This window comes from Ictidomys tridecemlineatus, unplaced genomic scaffold (assembly GCF_052094955.1).
Source record: "Ictidomys tridecemlineatus isolate mIctTri1 unplaced genomic scaffold, mIctTri1.hap1 Scaffold_57, whole genome shotgun sequence".
Lineage (NCBI taxonomy): Eukaryota > Metazoa > Chordata > Mammalia > Rodentia > Sciuridae > Ictidomys > Ictidomys tridecemlineatus.
Window position 1 is genome coordinate 1,427,481 of NW_027523832.1, and position 20,826 is coordinate 1,448,306.

The 20,826-nt window shown below is 45.0% G+C and overlaps 1 protein-coding gene across 1 annotated transcript in view; it reads right to left on the reverse strand.

Annotated features, from left to right (window-relative positions):
* Positions 1–496: 496 nt before the first annotated feature.
* LOC144374072 (biotin--protein ligase-like) overlaps positions 497–20,826 on the reverse strand; it is a 57,801-nt gene continuing 37,471 nt past the window's right edge. Inside the window, 1 exon segment of the mRNA XM_078037022.1 lies at positions 497–979. Coding sequence (XP_077893148.1) covers positions 497–979 — 483 coding nt within the window.

Here is a 20,826-nt window from a genome sequence, read left to right on the forward strand (position 1 = left end):
GTTCTGGACCTCGGGGGACCCTTCGCTGTGTCCCCCGTGCCCCACTTAACCCCAGCTTTTACGCTGGTCCTGGGAGAGGGGCCACTGGGCAACCATGCCTGATTTGGACATCCCCAAGGACCCCACTAGCCTGGCCCATAGCCCAGCGGTGCTGGGACTTGCGAGAGAAGGCGCCAAGGAACGAGCGCCCCCAGAGGCGCACCGCAGCTCTCTGGCTGGGCGGGTGGGGTGGGTGTGTACTGGGGTGAGTGGTCGTCCAGCCGCTGTTTCCTCACTCCCTTTTCTCCAGGACCCTTCCTTCTTATTGCTGCCGGGCTGCGTTCGGTCGGAACCCGCGAAGGCTTCCCCAAGTCCTGCGCCCGAGCTCTGCGATGTGCCCGCCCTTGCCTGGGGCTGGGGGCTTCTTCTCAAGGAAGAGGCTTCTGCCTGCTCGCTGCTGAGTCCCTTCAAGGCTGCCGGCCAGGGGAAAGTGTTGCTTCTCCCCTTGGCGCCACTCTCAGAGGTGCCTCGTGTCTCCAGAAAAGCCCAGCGTCGCTGTTCCCTGTCTCTTCTCTTCCCTGCCCCAGCGGCGCCCGCCGGGAGCCAGGAACTGCGGAGCCCCGGCAACACCTCCCTGGAGTGACCCGGACACCTTGGTCCGTGAGCCCTTCTCCTCCTCTCGAGACTCCAAGCTCGCGGTGGCGGTGGCTGAGCTCCTCTCCCGGTTGCCCGGCCCTGCTTGGGCCCTGGGCCAACTTGAGCAGCGGCCGCTCAAGGAGAGCACCTGCTTCTCAGCTCGTTGGCCACGCGGCTCACGCTGGAGGGGTGCAGCGGTGGCGAGCGCGGTGCACTCCTGGAGACGCAATGCTGACGCGCCCGGCTCCTCCTCACTGCATTTTAATTCCTGGCCACTGTGGCCGCTGCACACTGAGCGGGATGCCTCTTGCAGGAGTTGGCCGCGTGGGGGATGCACTGCACCGATGGGCCCTGAGTGTGAGGGCTTATAGAAGAGATATAGAGTAGCGTCAACACGTGTTTATGCGCAGCCTTGTGCAAATAAGTGTGAGATGAGCTGGAGAGAGAGTGGCTGTGCAGCTAGGGCTGTGGTATCATGCAGTGTGTGTGCGTAGGATGTGCGTTGTGTATGAGTGAAATGCCTATTTCTGTGAAACCATTGAATGTGAAAATCGTGTTTGCAGGCCATGTAGTGTGGCTGCTAGAGAGTGTGTGTGTGTGTGTGTGTGTGTGTGTGTGTGTGTAGGATAGTCTACGATGGGATGCATGTACTGTGTGTGTTGTGTATGTGTGCATACACTATGTGGTGGGTGTGAGTGAGTTTCACTTCTGGATGTAATGCCTAGTTGGTGTGTTCTGTGTATGCCCATGTGTTGAGAGACATGTAAAAGAGTATGTATGCTGCGGTGCAGGGAGTAATTAGTTATTGGGCAGGTTGACCTTGCTGGGTTAATCTGCCCCTTTGAGAAGTTCCCAGGAACTCTGCCTGGGCATCCTTGCTCCGCCTCTTGTCCTAACCTAGTCAGTAAGGCACAAATCTCCCAAGAGCAAGGGCAGGGGGAGACTCCATCTCATCCCAGTGGCTGATACCACAGCCCTAGCTGCACAGCCACTCTCTCTCCAGCTCATCTCACACTGATGGTGGGGCTTAGGGGATTCCACTCACCCCTGGACACTTTTTGGATCTTTAATTTGGTCTTTTTAATATTCTACTTTAACTTGTTTGTGACTCTGAATGAGGTGTGTAGTTTAATGCTGGCTTCATTTCACAGGTGAGATCAGGGAGGCCAAGTACCTGCCCACGGTCACTGGATTCAGCACCCAGGTTTCCTGGCACTTTCTAGTGTCCCAAAGAGCCCTATAGCTTTCATTCTCTGGGCCAGGACCTTGAGGGCAGGGCTGGGATCTTACTCCTGTGGCTGGCTGGCTGTGGAGAGTGCCTGGTAGGATCTTACCTACATTTCCTGTTAAGGACTCACTGAGGCTTCTAGAGACAGGTAACTTGTTGAGCCCCACTGCTCCCTGGGAGTTTCCCAGACATTTCCCAGAGATTCAATTTGACAAGTGAGACACCTAGGAGGGATTCTGAGTGGGAGAGCACTCTAGTGGAAGAAGGGCCAAAGTTTTGTCCTTTGGTGCAAGAGACTTGAGGAATGAAATATTTGGACACAGAGAAGATTTTCACTCACTTTATGATGATGAATTAGGAGTAGTTCAGCCAGATCTGTCAAATAGCAGCAGTTTTCCAAGCAGGAGGGCTGAAGTACTAAGGTGGGCTTCAGAGCCTCCCTCCCGGTGGCAACTCTGAATCCTGACTCTGCAGAAGAGGACTTCAAAGCCCCTTATCTCTCACTCACATACATCCACACAGTCATATACATGAACAGACATGTACACACAGTGCATGTATACACAAACCACACTCCACACACATGCATATATGCCTGCTACATATACTACACAAAATGCACACACAATAAACAATGTATGACATGCCCACAAACATATGTGCATATTTCACTATCTATGCCACTACATATAAACACATTTACATTTATACAACCATGCATTACATATAACACATGCATACACAAGCCCACATGTACACACAATTCACATACACTCATACAAACACACATGCACTGTACACACACACACACACACACACACACACACACTACATATGATCACACACACCTGGGGGCCTTGCTCATTCTCCTGAGGAAGAAGTTACTAGTGCAGTTTTGGATTTGAATCCTTGAGGACATCTGTGCTGGCTGTGGCAAGAAGGGTCTGAGGCTGCCAACAGTGTGAGGGCTTCTGACGGAAGCTCATACTCCAGGGCCCCTAGCTGGGACTCAGAGTTCCAGCCCAGGTATGCCAGTGACCCATGCTCTGGCCAAGGTGGGGTGACTCTGGAGTGGCATGAAGCTCCATTTTATTAAAAGCATTTAAAACACACCACATTTCTGACTTGTCCATCTGGGGTTCACTTTAACTTTCCTGGCAATGTCCCCCTTGAGGTGTACGCATGCTACTTTGGATTTGAGTGTCTTCTATGCCAGGGGTTTTCCTGTGTATTCTCCACATGAGCAGCTTGTTCAGGGTGGGGAGGATGTACTGTTTAGACCCCAAGGGGTTTGGCACAGAAACCAGAGATGCAGGGTGGCTAGTGATCCCAACAAAGCCTGTGGCTCTCTTCACAGCCCATCCTCTGTGCTGCCTGAAATGTCCCAGCTCCTCTCCCTCCAATACTTGGACCAGCGCAGCATCCTGGTCTTTCTCAAACCTCAGCCCAAGTGCTGCCTCCCAGGCAATGATTTCCTCGAGTCTCCCAGATCAACTTTGTTTGGATCTTTTCCCCTATGATCCTGGAACCCTTTGTATTGGTACTTCCATGAGAGTCCTTGTCACAGCACTTTGTCATCGTGTGCATCCAGGTCTTTCTTAAGGACCAGGAGCCCTTTGAGAATAGGGACTACATCTCATTCTCATGTGGGTCCTTGTCTTCTAGCAGTGTTTGGGCACTGACAAGAAACACTGGCCAGGGGAAGAGGGAAATAGAAAGTTTCTTGAACAGGTACTCTATGCCAGGCATAGAAATGAGTGCATATTTCATTTCTCATTCCAACCCTGCAGAGGAAGGATTCTGACCGTTTTTCTAGCTATTGTTGAACAAAGTACTTAGGGTGCAGGATATGAATCCAGTTGTAAATCATTTCAAAGCCCAAGATTTCCCCTTTCCATCATGCCTCTTCCAACAGTACTTTAAGAAATACTACTACTAATAATAATAATATTATAACAAATGTAGGCCTTCCTAAGTGCTAGGGTTCGTTCTAAGCATTTTATATTAAAAAAACAAATGTCATAAATGTTCAAACTGCTTATTCCTCAAAAATATCATAATAGATAAATACTAATGTTTTCTCTAAAGAAGAGAAATTCTTGCCACAGAGAGGTAAAGTAACTCCTGGAAGCCACATAGCTTCTCAGCAGGAGAGCAGGATTTGAATCCAGGCAGCTGGGGGCTCCCTCCCTCTGCACTCAAAGAATAGCTCATGTGAATTAGCTTTCACATCCTGGCCCATGTCCCTGGCCAGAAAAAAATGAATTCACAAGGCAGCACAGAAGCTGACCTATGTAACCTCTCTTCCAAGAAACTGGAATTTAGCATTGTGATTTCTGAACAATGAGCTTTTAAGAAACATTTCCTTTGCTTGTTTATTTCTACAGTATGTGCTGCCCTGCACCTGGCACCAGGTATTCTGTGTGATGTGGGTGTGCAGTGGCAGAAAGATATTCCAGGCAGACAGGGCATATTCTGGGCTGTGACCGCTGCCACAGCTGATTAGCTCTTTTCTCCCATAAAATGGGGGTTTGCAGGGAGGAGAAGATCAGATCAAGTTAATGTGGTTTTCTGTTTTAATAATGCAATTTTAGGAACTGGCACCTTTGTTGGCTTGATGAGGTTTTACTGAAGCCCTCAATGTTCCTATTTATCCCCAGTGAGAACTGGACAGTATTGAGAGGTCACTTAACCCTGCTCTCTGCCTGCTTCAGAAAGCCCTTCAACACCTCCTTGCAGCAACCAGCATCTTGCCTTGTTTAATGCTTCTTCCTTCCACCCAGTTGAAACCTCTCTCCTTATGCATTTCTCCCCTTTCTCCTACTTTATTTCTGGGGAGCCACACAAAATAAGCTTGGTGTCTCTTTTGTTACAGGAACTCTTCAGATACTTTGTAGACTCCAAGTCCTTCTGTGCTGATGGAGCTTCCAAAGTCTGTTTACCCAGCAAGGTCTGCAAGCCAGTCTTTTCTTCTCCAGGTTAAATGTCACCAGTTCCTAACAGTTGTTTCCCCTGTAAGTTCCACTCTTGGGATGGGATCACACATGCCAACATCCTTAGACCGTGGTCCTTCATGCCGGCAGAGTGTGAGTCTATGGACCCAGCATTCTGGTCTGACCCTTCTAGTCTACTGGTCTTTTATTCTACTCCTCATAGGCTCTTAATTCTTGCCTTTGGGATTTTGTGGAGGCTTTGGGTGGCAAGATGGGTCAGTAGGACAGGTTCTAACCTTCCCTGCTTAGAAGGTTGTGTGCACTGTCCTTTGGGATCATGTTGCTAATAGTGATGACACCTACCTTTGTGTGTGTGTGTGTGTGTGTGTGTTACTGCTGAGGATTGAACCCTGATCCTCATGCATGCCAGGCAAGCACTAAACCATGGAGCCACATCCCCAGCACTCAGTTAGCACTACTTTCAGTATTAGAGTTTTTTAATAATATGAGGCACTGGGGCTTTTGTGGCTCTACTTGTGAACTTGAATCTCTGTCTTTTTCTTCTCTCGCATTCATTTTTGTTTCTATATTGTCCATGGCTCTCTGGGACTCTGCCTCCCTTTCTCTTTTCCCTTTCTCTTCTTTCCCTACCCTTTCTCCTCTCCCCACCTGTGCTGGAAGCTTAGGAGCCCTCTTGACACCTTCTTGGCTCATTCTGCAGGTGGCCTCGGTTCCCTAGAGGTGGATTGGGCCTCAGGACCTCCAGTAGTCATGATGGAGGTTCTCATGCTGGTGGAAGGAGAGCAGGGAGGACTCCTCACTCACTACAGTTGCTGCTAAACTTTCCTTTCTTCTCCCCTCCATGGTTTTCTTCACACTTGGCTTCTTCTGGTTCTCTCTTCTTCTGCGCTTTTTTTTTCTTCTTCTTCTTCTTTTTGGTACCAGGGAGTGAACCCAGAGGTGTTTAACCACTGAGCCACATCCCCAGCCTTTTTATCATTTATTTTTGAGGCAGGTATCACTAAGTTGCTGAGACTGGCTTTGAACTCGTGATTCTCCTGCCTTAGCCCCTTGAATGGCTGGGATTACAGGTGTGCACCCCTGCATGAGGTTCTCCTGGGCTTTTTCTTACACTCATAGGATATATTCATATATAGTTGCCCTTTCAGTCATCCTTATTTTACTTGATTTCAAGCTTGGAGACGCCACCCTTTTCTCACCAGCAAATTGCAGGCTTCAGAGGTCAAACTATGGCCAGCAGAAGGGGGATTCCAGGGTGAAAGGACCAGGTCTGGAAAAGACCGGTGGGCAGGCTTATGGACATGGGGCTGGAAGTAGCTTGGCTGAAACACCTGGTCTCTGTTGAAGGAGAAGCCTGCAAAGCAGAAGCTGAATATAAAACCTAATTTAATTCCTCCATTTCAGGCTAGGAAGTCCAGGGCCAGAGAGAAAAGAAGTTTGCTATCCATCACACTGATTGATCCTGATCAAGGCAGGACCAGCACTCAGGTCCTACTTCATTCTCTGCGCACCTTATGAAATTATTATTTTTTAAAATTATCTAGAAATTTGTAACGCATTCACATGGTTCAAAAACACAAAGTAATTTCCAGTAAAAAGTCCACATACGCATCCCCAGCCACCCATTTTTTTTCCTTCCTGAAGGCGAATGAAGTCATCCATTTCCTGTGTGATCTTTTAGAGAACGTTTATGAATATTCATATGTATATATAATCTTCACATGACCCCCATTTTTTACATACAATGTTGCATTCCGTGACTACCATTGACTAGAATAATTACAGTTTCTGTTCTCCAATCTTTTTTTTTTCCCTGTGATTTTATGGTTTCCTTCTTCTGGCACCTCATTCCAACTTCTGTTATCCTCCTCAACTTCTCATTTCACATTACCCTGCTCTCCCATCCAAAAAGGACAGTAGGTTCTTTGACAAGGTGGTACACAGAGCTTGCCATTTTATTATTAGATTTTTTCTTTAACCCTGTGCTAGATACGCTAATGGATAAAAGCTCTCATGTGGATAATCTCCAACAGCAGGTAATGCAAAGATATATGTTTGCTTCTGAGTTGTACAATATGATGTATTTACATGAACCTAATTTTCTACTCATGTTTTCCTTTGGCTAATCATGACAGACACATGAATGCATTTACACACACACACACACACACACACACACACACACACACACACAACTAAGTGCCCTGAGCACACAGCTCTTATTGGTCAAGGAAGGTGTCCAAACATGGATTGGCGAAGAAAGCTAGCTTGGGATTTAGATGTTTCTGAAATTAATATGCAGAGTGGCTGAAACATACCATGGAGAGAACCAGAAGTCACCAGGGCCCAACATGACCTTCACGATCATGCAGTTGGACTGAGAAGAGGCAACGGAGGCCCAGAGGTTAGTGGGTGTCACCTGGTTTCTGAGAAGTTGATCTAACAGTAATGATGATGATAAGGATATTAGGTAGCTGACATTGTCAGACCAGGTGTCAGGTACTGTGCTCAATGGATAAGAATTAACTCAGTTAATCCTCACAGAAACCTCTGAGGTATGTATCACCATTATAGTTCTTTTTTTTTTCTTTTTTTAAACAGGAGGAAACTGTATAAAAATTATCCAGTCAGTGGCTGGGATAAAAACCCAAGTAGTTTGGCTGTACAGTGCAAGGTCCTAATTAACTTGGTTGTAATTAGCTGAAGGTAATGTCTGTAGTGAACATTTATCGAGCACCCAAAGGATGTGGGCCTTGTCTTTGGCACTGAGAATACAGCATCTGCTCAGATGTCCCTGCCGTAGGTTTCAGTCTAGTGAGGGAAGAGAACAGTAAATTCTAATATTAAATTCTAATGAAATATTTACAGGTAGTTCTTATAAAAATTAATGAATGCTCTACCAGCCATGAACTTAATGAGAGGGTCCCTATGAAGGGACCTCCCTTGATTGGTTTGAGAAACTTTGCCATATAATTTCTCTGTTTTCCACTGGATTTTTCCATTTGTTGTCATTTTATTACCCAAACTCTTTGAGCATTGATCTCTGTCCCAGTGGTCTCCCTTTGATTCAGGACAGAGGCGACACACCAGTGCCACCGAACATTCCCCACGTTGAGTATGGCGGATTTTCTTTGTCCACAACATCCACATTTACAAAGTCCTGCTCCTCCTCCTCCTAACATGGGCTTTTGAGTTCCCAGTGACGTCTTTTCAACCTGTGACTTTTAGCTTCTAAGTTCAGGTCACTCTGACAATTACTAGGTCTCCTCCCCCCAGCACCCCATGCCTAGCAGGACTTTATTCTGCATTTGAACTTAAATACCTGAAACTTGATTGTAACCTTGGCCGTGGCCATAAAGTTAGCAGAGAAATGGAGCCTCGCACACTTTTCTACCCAATTTGTTCCTCTATACACATAAGAAAGCTCTCGTTAAAATAGTTAAGCATAATAACCCTCTCCAGCAGTAACCACCCACTCGTATTATGAAAAGGCAGGCAGTGAAAATAGAATTTAATGAAATATAAAACCCCAGGTACAATTAGGCATTTTATTCCCCATGGCTTGACTGTCCCCTTGCTCTTTTCCATCATGACAATCTTGCCCTGGCCCTCACCTCCACCTTGGGGAGCACTAACTCACTGATCCCGAATCTGTCTTGCCGACAGGCCCTCTGCCTTGGCTCGGAGATTTAAGGCCAGTCAATTTGTCAAAAGTTCTACTCAAGCTACTTTTCCTCCTCGCCACAGCTTGCCCCTGTCTCAGGCATCAGAGTGCGTTTTCTCTTCTCGCTCAGAGAAGACCTGGCCAAGCCATTTCCCCAGGGATCTTTGCTCCTAGTTGATCTCCCTGTGCACCCAGGAAGAGCAGAAATGGAGGGATTCAGTTGGTGTGGACCATGCGATTATCCAAACAGAAGAAAAGATGAGACGGGGAGGGCAGGAAAATAACGGAGTATCCACCAGAGCACCCCCTATTCTGTGCATCATGGAAGGTTTCTGCACAGCAGCCCCTCAGGTGGTGGACAGCCCCCATCCCCCATTTTATGGATGATGCTGTAGGAAGTTTGTCTTATTTATTTTCTTCTCTGTCACTCGATGCTGAAACCATGACAGTGTGATCACGTAACTCAACCATTTACTGAGTGCTTAACCAGAGTCAGGCACAGAGTTAAGCCTCCTTTTCCAGGGGAAGGAAAGAAGGCCCAGAGAGGTGAAGTCACTTTGCCAGGGCCACACAGAGTGTTGGAAAAGCACAAACCCAGGACTTAAGAAAAGAGAAAAGATGAAGTGAGTGGCAAGATAATTCTTAGTTTCATAGAAATCCTTAGAGGAGGGGCAGTTGGAGGAACTGGAAGCAGATTTGCTGGGGCCAGATCTTGGGCTCTGGGGTTCTGCGATGGATGAAGAGCTACACTCTTCCCAGTGTTGGTGTGAGGCTGTTGGTGTAGATAAATCCATGTTGGGAGGGGTTCAGGGAGGCCCCCAAGGTTCCAGGCTGATGTCAGTAAGCTAGAAAAGGCCAGATAAGATATTCTGTCTCTTGACATGAAAGTGACATTGCTGACCAAGAGCCACCATGTGGCCCCTGGGTAGGGACTCATCTTTGTAAACCAAGGGGTTCCAAGCCAGCTTCCTTTGTTTCCTGCTCTCCCTCCCTCCTTTCCTCTCTTTCTCCCTCCTCCCCTTCCTCCTCCCCTCCCTCCCTGGCTCAGCCTTGCTCTCCTTTCTAATCAATATTTCCTTAGCCCGACAGTGCTTAAGTTTCCCCACTCAATATTTCTCGGCAGCCTACAGCACTAACACATACCATTAGATTCAAAACAGTTTTCTGAAATTTCTTGGAGTTTTGAAGGCAAGTTCATAAACTTGGTGAGTCACAAGAGCCACGAAGCAGCTCGTGCCCTTCAAACTGGCAATTCTACACACCCTGCAAGATTCCCTGTGGAAATAACCCAAAAGTAAAGAGAAACTGCCCAGGGTGTTCACAGTGGGGCGTTTTGTTGTATTTCACGTGCACAATCACAGGGAGAGAGTCAGACAAATGAGATGGTGGTGCTCTGTCATGAAAACACTGTGCCATTGTTGCAAAACAACACTATGAGGGGGGCTGGGGTTGTGGCTCAGCGGTAGAGTGCTTGCCTAGCACGTGTGAGGCTCTGGGTTCAATCCTCAGCACCACATAAAAATAAATAAATAAAATAAAGGTATTGTGTCCATCTAGAGCTTAAAAAGAAATGATGAGGATGCCAGTGTTTTGCTTTGGATAGAAAAGTATTGAGTAAGAAAGATCTGAGTCCAAAAAGTACACAACCCCTGACCACTGCTGCTGCAGAGAAACATTGCTTCAAACATGAACAATGGTCAGAAAGACAGTAAAATTATCTGAATTTCATGCAAATAAACAAAACCCAGGCAAGCTTGGGAAGGTGAACTGGAGCCAGAAAGGGGTCCCTGTCTCTGTAAAGGGACACCATGGAACTTTGGGGCATCAGCACCTCTGACCATCTTCCTAGTCCTGTTCTGCCCACCAACCAGAGGAAGCAAGCTGGTCAACCTGACCCATGAGTGTTCCAGCATTTCCCTTCTGGCTTCTAGCTTCTAGGTGTCCCTTTATTATCAGGCTGCACCAGGACTGCCACCTGCCTCAATCTACTCAAATCCCAGGGAGTCCCTGTAACCACAGAGTGATCCACAACCAAGACCAACTCAGAACTCTTCCCAACAAGGGAGAGGTATTTGGGTGAGAGTGAGTTCTGAGGTCCTGGTTTTCTTGAACTTTCTGCTTACTGTGTCTCTGTCCTCTGTTCCCAGTCTCTGACTGGAGACCTTAGTGACTTGTGAATGAATCTTGGTTGGGTGACCTGATTTTGTGCCCTTGACCGTGGCTGGACCTCAACCAACAGGGAGGGCCTGAGCCTTTTCCCCGACAACAACTACCCTTCCATCTTGAACTCTGGTTTGAATTTCTCTGTGGCCTTAATTTGCATAATATTCTTCTTTCCTGCTTCGAGGCGGTGCAAGAAGATGTCAAAAAGAAGCTCTAGAGCAGTCGAGATGTACATCACAAAATCCATAATAATTAATAATAGCTTTGATTCACAGAGGACAGCGTTGTGGCAGGACTGGTGCTAAGAACTTTGCACAAATTATCTCAAGCCCCACAGTAACACTAATGAAGCTGCTGTTATTATTTCTGTTTCCATCCAGGATGAGTCTGAGCTGGAGAGATAGAAAGTGATTTATTAAGGTCAAACTCAGGTTTTCCTGATGTCAAATCCTCCCCCCAACCCTTGCATCACATGACACTGAAGCTACCACATTGTTGCAGACCCTTGTCTATTCCTGGAGCCTACTTACTCTTGCTTTATGTACAACCCTGATAACATGCTTGGTTATTTGCTTTTCGGTAACTCAGTAGACTAGGAATAATATGAATTACGAAAAGGAAAAAGTAGGCTTAAGAATCAAGAGGACTGATAGTGTGCAGGGACCGCCAAAGCCTGAGTACAAAGGAGAGGAAAAACCACTACAGAAACAGATAAAAGGACTAAAAAAATGGATGCCATTAAACATTATGGCAAACTCTACACCTTTCAAATAATTCTGAGTCTTTTAGCCCAGAACAATAGCTGGAACTCAGGAGGACGACCTTGAGCCATTAAGATTATACTTCATTCTCTCTAATCCACACATGGAGGTAGAAGAGGATGGGATGTATTTCAGAAGGAGTTTTCACTGGAGGGTTCCAATAAAAAGAAAAAAAAGTCGTGCTTAAAGGAAGACATAAATCCTTAACACTTGGAAACCTTGGCTCCCCCGAAAAGTGACATTTTTTCCAAGGGGGAAGGTCTAAATAACAAAGGTTTCTCTGTCTCATTGTTCCATTGTTTCAGCCATCAGGGTGGATTTAAGTTTCCCTATGGTCATATTTTTTAATGTTTTTATTAGTGTAGTCTATTTTCAGATAATTGTGGGGTTCATTTCGACATATTCATGAATGCATATAACATAATTTGCTCCATTCCAGTCCCCAGTACTACCTTCCTCCTCCTCCTCCCTCCCTCAACCCCCTGCCTCGACTCTGTCTTCTTTCTATTAATTTTTAAAAATTGGTGCATTGTAGTTATACTTGTAAGTGGAATTCATTGTGGTACAGTCATACATGCATGTAGCATAATTTGATCACTTTCATTCCACGGTTCCTCTCTTTCTCATCCCTCCCCCTCCCCCTCGGCCCCCTTCCTCTATCTACAGTCATTATTTTTGATGGCTAAGCAGTTATTCAATTCATGGCTTAAAAATCCAGAATGCTCACATCGTTGTCAGTTGGGTTATGCTTTGAACACAGTCGCTGTAAAATAGGGAGTTTTGTGACATTTAAATGCTTCTATATCTTTTCTGTTTCTTAAACTCAAAACAATGAAAGACCAGTTTTGCCACATTTTTCCCCCTGCCGGAAGAAACAATAAAAGAGAAATGGAATTCTATTTGAAAAATCAGTTCTACCTTTCCTAACTGTATCAGAGATATTTGGGGGTTTTATTCTGTAGGACTTGGAAGTCTTGTTGCAGCAAGTGATAGCGGGCTTCTGACTTATGGAGGTTGTCAGATATCAGAAGGTCTCAGTAAACAGCTTATCTGTGACCTCCTGGACGCAGACTTCCCTTACAGAGTTTTTTTTTTTTTTTCCTTTTGCATACCCACATGTTGATTGATAGAGTGAAATGTCTGCACTGCTTTGGGAAGTATTGACAAAAATAGTCTTTTACATTTGGAACTGGAATTTTACGTATGGGAGGAGGTATTTTGCTCATAAATTCTAAGTTCCTTTTTTTATCTAGAAGCCTTGGAATTAGCCTCATCTAAGCCCTCACCGGCCACCATTCGGGTCGATGCTACCTCCTAAATCACTCTCTGGCACAGGCCTGAGATGAGTTCTCATGGCTGCCTCCTGGGTCCTTTGGTCTACAGCTTATCTCTTACCCTGCTATTACAGTCCTGCACGGGTTCAGGTTCCTTGCCTTAGATTTCCCCTCTCTTGGCCCCAATCTCCCTCTGGCATTCCAGGGATGTTGATGCCATTGCTTTGCTTGAGACCCTTTGATGGCTCTTCACTGCTTGCTACATATCACTATGGTCTGCACATTGTGTCACACAACGGGAGACAGGGAGTAAAGATGTCAATACTCACAGCTTTGGGGATGGCAAGGTAGGCTTGGGACAGCAGGAGCTGCAGGGACTGTAAAGATCTGCGCCTTGCCATTTGCCCCAATGTGCTCTGTGTGTGTGTGTGTGTGTGTGTGTGTGTGTATATATATATATATATATATATATATATATATATATATATACATTTACTTGAAAAAATTCCAGAAGGTTCTACAAAAGTCTACAAAAGTTTACAAAAGTCTATCTTATAAGGAAGGCCCTGCCGGCTCTTGTCTCATCTTCCCCACTGACCTCTTGGGCAACTTCCAACCCCACAAACCCTTCCTCCAGCTATGGAAGCCTCTTGTTTTCCCAGCTTAAATACACATCACATGTTTTTCAACTTCTTGACTTTGAACTTGAGGCCCAGATGGGATCCTCTTTCTTTTTAGCTCAGTGAACTTCCATTCATTTTTTTTTGAGACCCCGCTCAACGTGCCCCTCTTGAAATCTCACCTTTGTTTCCACAAACAGGATTAATCATTTCCTCTACTTGGCTCCAACACAAGCCAGCCGGAGGAACTGGAGAAGGTTATTGAAACTCTCTGAGTCTTAATTTCCTCACTTGAAAAATGGAGATAATAATACCTGCCTTGCAGGGTTAGCATAAAGATTAAATAAAACAACATATGTAACACATTAAGCATGGAGCTTGACATACGGTAAGCACTCAGTAAATATTTGTTGAATAATAAATGGTGGTGGTTATTAACTATCAAACTTTTGCCAGTGCACTTCTCCTGTAACTGTGCAATGGTTGTGAACTCCTCTTTTGTTGAAGATTTTCCCACTTATCTCAGCACAACAGGTTTTGCTCTGCTGGGCTTCCAGATCCACAAAGGAGAAGCCCTTGAGTATACTAAATCCACGAAGGAGATGTCCACTTGTGTATACTAAACACCTTGAACTGTGCCTGGAATTTAGTGGACCTTCTTATTTGCTGATATTTGCTTTCCTCATTTGGCTCTTGTGAGGGTCCAATATAATGTATGTGATATATAAAAAAAATATGTGCATTTTACAAATACCTTGTGAACCCATGCATTGCCCCTTCATTTAAGCTTTTGGTCTCAAGGCAGATGCATGGGATGAGCTGCCAATACACAACCCTGCTTGTGGACTCATGTTCCCTGATGTAACAGTGTGAGGCCCACAGAGAATACTACCCCTGTTATTTGATAGACAGGGGTAACCAAGGCAGGCATTCCAATTTGTATTATGATCTTCTGATATAGGTGTCTGAGTCATTTCTCCATCTTTTGTTTCTAGTACACATAGTTTGGGATATTTTGAAAACTGAGTCCAGTTACCCTCCATCTCTATACCAGGGTGTGACCATCATGTCAAAGAAGGAGAATTCATCTTGGGATAGGCAGGTGAGGGAGACTCTTGGGTGAATTTCATTTTAGATGAGAGGTAGGGTCATCTTAGAGATCAACTTGTCCCATCTCATATAGACAAGGAAATTGAAGCCCAGAGACACTCAGTATCTTGTCCAGGGGCATTCATCCAGCTCCAGAACTCCTTATTTAGCATTCCTCCCTCCTGATAAACTACAGAATCTGTACCACAGAGGAGTAAAAGGCCTTCCAGCAGAGGAAATGACAACACCCGAGAAATATCAGCTGCATATGATCTATGGAGAGCTCCATTCATGCGTGTTTGGCAGTCCAGGCCTGTGCACATGAAGGCGAATGAACATAGACATGTATGAAGGTGGTTCAAGGCCAGGTTGATGCATGTTTGTGCATGTGCATGCAAATGTGTGAGCGTGTGCACATGAGTGTGCACGTGTGTATATGTTTGTGCATGCATGAGCACAAGTACTCGCGCTTTATTATTTAGAAAATTGAGAGGGTTTCTTTATTTTGTTTCATCTGTAGGAAGTCTGGCTGGGGAAATATAAGGATGAGGAAGCTTTTAGAACATTAGTTCTCAATAGGTAGCCGAATGGATTGGAGAAGGTGAGAAAAAGAGGAGGCAGGAGACAATACAGTTTCCTCAGCTTGAATTGATGAAGGCCTGAGCATGGTGGCAACTGTGGGCCTGGAAAGGAAGGGGGGATATGTGAGAGCCATGGGGAAGCTGCTTAGTGAGGTGGTAGGAAAGGTGAATCAGGGGGTGGGGTGAAACTCAGGCAGGCAAACCAGATGGATGCACACACCCCTTAAGATGCTAAGGAGGCCAAAAAGACAAGGAGCCTCATTTAAGCAAACAAGTTTCAACTTGAATAAGGGGGATTTCTTGCCTGGGAGAGAGCATGAAGCTAATTAAGGAGAGTGACTCACTGGCCTCCAGATTATTATTTAAGAAATCTCTAAATGTATATGTTTTACCATTGAGATAATATTGACTCAAACCAGGCAGGGTTACTTTTAGCCACAATGTCTTCCTCTTCTCCTGTCCTGGAGAGGAAGCTGACCTTCCCCAAGGTTTGAGGCCCAGGTTCTGTGCAGGGGGGTTGCTTTATCCTACCTCCAGGACTTCCTGCTTTGTGTTCCTCGATCTTCCTTCTCTAAAAAACAAAACAAAACAAAACAAAAAACACCTGGGAATGAACCTAGGGACATTCTATCACTGAGCTGCATCCCCAGCCTTTTTATTTTTTGGGGGCAGGTAAATTCTGACCACATTGCAGGCACGGGGGTTAGGTACTGTGGTGCCTATCTGAGGGAACAGCCTGGACTTTGATTCTCAGGCTCAGAACCTATGTAAAAAATGCCTCTGAAGAAGTTGGATACTGGCTGTGCGTGGGTTTGATCCTTACCTTGTATCCTCTGCTGTTCTCTCTTTTCATGTTTTTCTAGAAGAGAAAAATTACTTAAATAGAGTCCAGGGATAGTATCTTCTCTGGGAACATACACCTGCTGATTTCAGTGATGTTTGTTGTACGTGAGATTGCTTGGGGGCTGGGAAGAAAAAAATTCCCTTTCCCCTTTAGATATGAGAAAGGAAGGTGGGGCACTTTTGTTCTAGCATCACTAATCTGGTTCAAGGGCTGGAGCTTTCTTAGGGAATCACGGAGCCTGATTCTGCAGCCTCCAGTTAGAGAGGCAGACTTAGGAAAACACAGACCTGTCGGAACTCCCTCTGGGCTCCAACAATTTGTGAGGAGTGTCACAAAGACTGGACTCTCTGCACATCTCTGGCTCCATCCCAGTCTGGGGAGAGGAAGAGGAGGAAGGCAGAGCTCCCTTTGTCAAATAACTCTTACATACAAGGTAACAGGCTGCTTTGCATCTCTCCTGATCTTTCCAGTCATGCTTCTAGGTCTCCAGGTATGATTAGCCCATTGCATAATTAGAGGAAATATAGAAAGTTGAATTAAGTTGCTGGATGTTCCAGGTTAAACCTGGGATTTGAACCCAGGTCTGTCTGACTTAAAGACAGTGATTTTTTTTTTTAGTACCAGGGTTTGAACCCAGGGATGCTTAACCACTGAGCCACATCCCCAGCCCTATTTTGTATTTTATTTAGAGACAGGGTCTCCCTGAGTTGCTTAGGGCCTTGCTATGTTGCTGAGACTGGCTTTAAACTTACCATCCTCCTGCCCCAGCCTCCAGAGCCACTGGGATTAGAGGTGTGTGCCGCAGAGGACTAGCAAGACAGTGCTCTTTCTGTTAAGGGCACATGGGGCAATATCTTACCACACACACATTCTGGATGCTCCTAGCAAGTGTGTGTGTGTGTGTGTGTGTGTGTGTGTGTGTGTGGCAGTGGTAATAGGATGGGGAAGTGCAGGGCTGCTCAGTCTCCCCTGAACATACATTTATCTTACAGGCAGGAAACTTCTAATTTCTCATGTCCTTGTTTGCCCTACTAGGGGCAGAACATCAAGGAATTTGGGAGATGGAGACAGAATTTCTTCTCACTCATGCTTGCAGAATTCAACCCTATTAACATCCTGAGGAGTGTAGGGTGGCAGGTAGCCCTGGGTGCAGGAAGAAAGCTGAAGATTTTCTTTTGAACCCAGAAAGAACATGCTTTCCTATCATTAGCCACATCTCTGAGTCTCTCTCTTCATCTCACTTCTTATTCTATATATTTTCTTTGGAGCATCTTCTGTCTCCCTGGTTTTAACTTTCATGAGTAAAGTAATGACTCCCAAACCTACAATTTCTGCCAAATCTCCCTTCTGAGTGTAGGCCTGCCTATGTGACTCTTTCCGTATGCTCCACTGAATGCTTGACAGGAATCTGAACCTCAGCATGGCAGCACAGGCCCCCTCATCTTTTTCTCCCCAGTACCCTCCTTTAAGTGTATCACCTTATCAGTCTGTTCCATCATTCATTAATCTGCCCAGCAAAGAAACCCAGGTGTCATCTGGCCTTCTTCCTCTGCCTACCCCCAGATATTGTTGCTCCCAACTCTGCATCTCCCAAATCCATTCTCCTTTCTCTCCTTGTCTCCATGCACTGATTCTGTCAAGACCATCGTTATCTGGAATATTGCCATCGTCTCCATCTCCATTCCTATTTGCCCATTCTCCATGCTGCTTCCAAATTGAATCACTTGGCTCCTCCTTGTTCAGATCCTGTAGGGCTCCCCTCACCTTTGGGATCACTGTCAAGTACACAAGGACCTAATTTGAATATCAACGCTACAACCTATTCCACATGAACGAGCCATGCAATGTCCCCAACTCTGTCTCCTTATGTGGAGTTAATGGTGCTGAGATTTAAACTTCTTTTGTGAACATTGAATCAAACAAAAGTGGCAAAAGTTATTAAAAACTAGTACCGGGTGTGTGATAAACAACTGTTACTCATTCTTAAATGGCAGAACCCAATAGTTATTGAGACATCACTTGGTGTGACACAAGAAGTGTCGTAATGTACAACCTTCTACTTAATGAGAATTCTATTGTATAATGGACCTCAATTTAGGAAGTGATTTTTCTTTTTTTTGCTAAGTAGAGTATATTGTGCTTTTCCCAGTGCATTGTAGAGAAGCATCATGGAACCCTCTTATGGAACCAATATGGCAGACCTCACCCAGCCATCCTATGAATAGAAGAGCAGCAGATAGCAAGGGCAGCACATACTTAAGATTTTGGAGAGAAGTAAATAGATCCATAGTGATCACTGAGAAAGACTCAGTGAAAAATGGATATGTGGAGGCAAAAACTCAGGATTTCTATCATTGGTAGACAAAGACCTAGGGTAGAAAGTGAATCTCTCAACACGAGCAGTGTGGGTTAGGAGCAGCCCTCATACTCAACGAAGCATCCTGACATCATTCAAAATGTCCCTTAACCATGGTGGCTAAGAGCTATTCTTGGCAGTTATCACTTATTCTATCAACCAGTATCCTAAGCCATTGTATGGTTTATTGTCAACAATTATGCCAATGAAGGTGTATCTTTTTCATTTACAAGAGTGTGGACTTTGTCATTTTCTACCCATTTCTGTATTTTCTTTACCAAATGCAGAGATAAAAACCCTTCGAGTTACTATGGCACACAGATATCTGGTGCTGGGAGAGATGCTACGCAACATTTGTTAAGAAATCCCTTCTCTGTGAAGCTGATTGACTGTCAGTTCTCATCTCTTCTGTCTTGTGCTTGCCCATTATATATGCTGTTTGAAGTATTCCAATTGTTTCCTGGCTGCATCTAGGAAGAAAGAGACTCTTTTCTACTTGGACTAAGAATAAGCAGAGCAAGAAAAGGCCATCCTGAGAAGCCACAGGGGTAGGGACAGACAGGGCTGCTGCCCAGAAGTCTCCCCTGAGGGATTGATGGTGCACTTAGGCTAGTTAAACAGGGGGTAGTTCAGGAAAAGAGAAGACGGGGATAGTTGTCATGGGTGACACCTTCCTTCTAGAGTTCTCTCACAGATGGCGTGCTGTTCTTTGTGGATCTCGAGATGTTGTTTTATCTGGGTTATGTGGGGGTGGCCATAGGGTCTGAAGCTATAGAGAGATGGGTTGCCTCTGTGGCTTCACCCTTTGAGAGCTGTCAGGTTCTTACCAGTCATACCCTGAGTTTTCTCATTGGAACTCTGAGGAAAGGCTGCCAGGAGGATTCGATTAGAGAGAGCTGGCCTAGGGAGCTCTCAGCACTGTTCTGGACACAGTAATGTCAATCTCTGTCTCTCTCCTTCTTTTTTCTTCCCTTTCACCCCAGCCCATGAGGAGGGGACTCTCTGAATACCATTAGCTAAGTTTGCTGAGATTTCCTAGGGACACAATTTCTTCTAGGCTGAGTATTGTGTTTTCAGGAAGGTGGACATTCTGAGAGGTGGATTTCAGCACAAAAAAACACCATTCTGCCCCCAGGTGAACAGGGAGGAAGTGAGATTGCCAACACTGTGCAGAAGCATTTCTAGCACTTCAGTTCTGAAACATTCTCACTGAAATCTGTTCTGGAGAGAGCTGGAAAGGCAGGGGTTTATTATGCAACATGGATTTGATGTTATGATTTGCACATTGAGTTTTCATTACCAGTCTTCATTAAAAAAAGCAGAAGAGCTATGTTGAAAAGGTTGAATTTTTTTTTTACAACCATAGACAAGTCAGGGGGTCTGACACATTCTTCACTCTGTGGTTCTTAAGAACAAAGATAAATGGAAAAGAAAGATTCTATTTTATGCTTTGAAAGCACTTGCTTTCCATCAGAAAAAAATAGCCAGTAAAGATGTTTAGTCTTGCCAATAAAGCGTGGACCAATCTCTTCATTTTATTTCCCCCCTTTTAAAAATTTAATTGGGGAGTTGACAGGGTAGAGAGATAGGAGGTTGCATGAGACATAAACCCACCCCATCACAAAACAAGTAAGAAAATTGGAGCTCCTGCAGTCGAGGGAAAGCAAGCTAACTTTGGGACCAGAGGAATCTCAATTCAAATCTCATCTCCACTCCTTACCACCTGTGTGACTCTGGACAAGTCATTTAAGGGCTCTGAGCTTTGGTTTTCTCATCTGTACAATGGGGTGGGTAACATAAGTACCTAGCATGGTAGAGCAATTCAGTGTGATCAGGCACATAACATCAAAACCAAGCATCAGGTACCTCAAAGGTACAAATGCATGATTGAAAGAATACCTGGGACATGTAGAAAATATACCAAGGTAGAACAATGCTGCTGTCTAAGAGCGCCTCTCAATTAGAACCCACCCAGGAGTGAGAAGCCTCGTGCCTGCCCACTGTCGCAATTATTCTGAGATTTGCTCAGAAAAAATGATGGAAAAAAGAACTGGGTAAGGAGAAAGTACATTTTGTATTGTTATTCTTAGACATCCTCTATTTATATATCAAAAAGCTTTGAGTTATCTATACCTCTATCTATATGGATACAACAAAATGAGAGACTTAAAAAATCTGTAAAGGGTTAGGAGAGCATATATTTATTGTAATTACTTGGATGAAGGTGGTTACTGAGTTTAAAGACAGAATTTGGAGCTTCCTGGTAAACAAGCCAAGAGCGGGAAATATGCAAAATAATTCTGCTCAACTGAGAGCACATGATTCTACTGTTTAAGGAAAAGAAATGTTTCCTGAGCATTCCATTTCCAAAGGAATTTATCACAAACCACTAAGGAATTTATGACATTACATCTAATGACCCATTCACAACTGCATACATGTCTTCCACTTGCCCGTTAGTGTTTTGGCCCATGATGAAAGAAACCAAGGACTTTGACACCAATTAGACTTGCACTTGAATTCTGGTTGGGCAAACTGTGTGACCTTATGAGTCGACTCACCTTCACTGAGCCCCTTTCCTCTCTCCTCTGCAAGATGGAGCTAATAATTCCCCTAACCCATCCTGCGGTATCATCCTGAGCAACGAGTGAGTAGAAAGGCAGAACCATCCATCTTG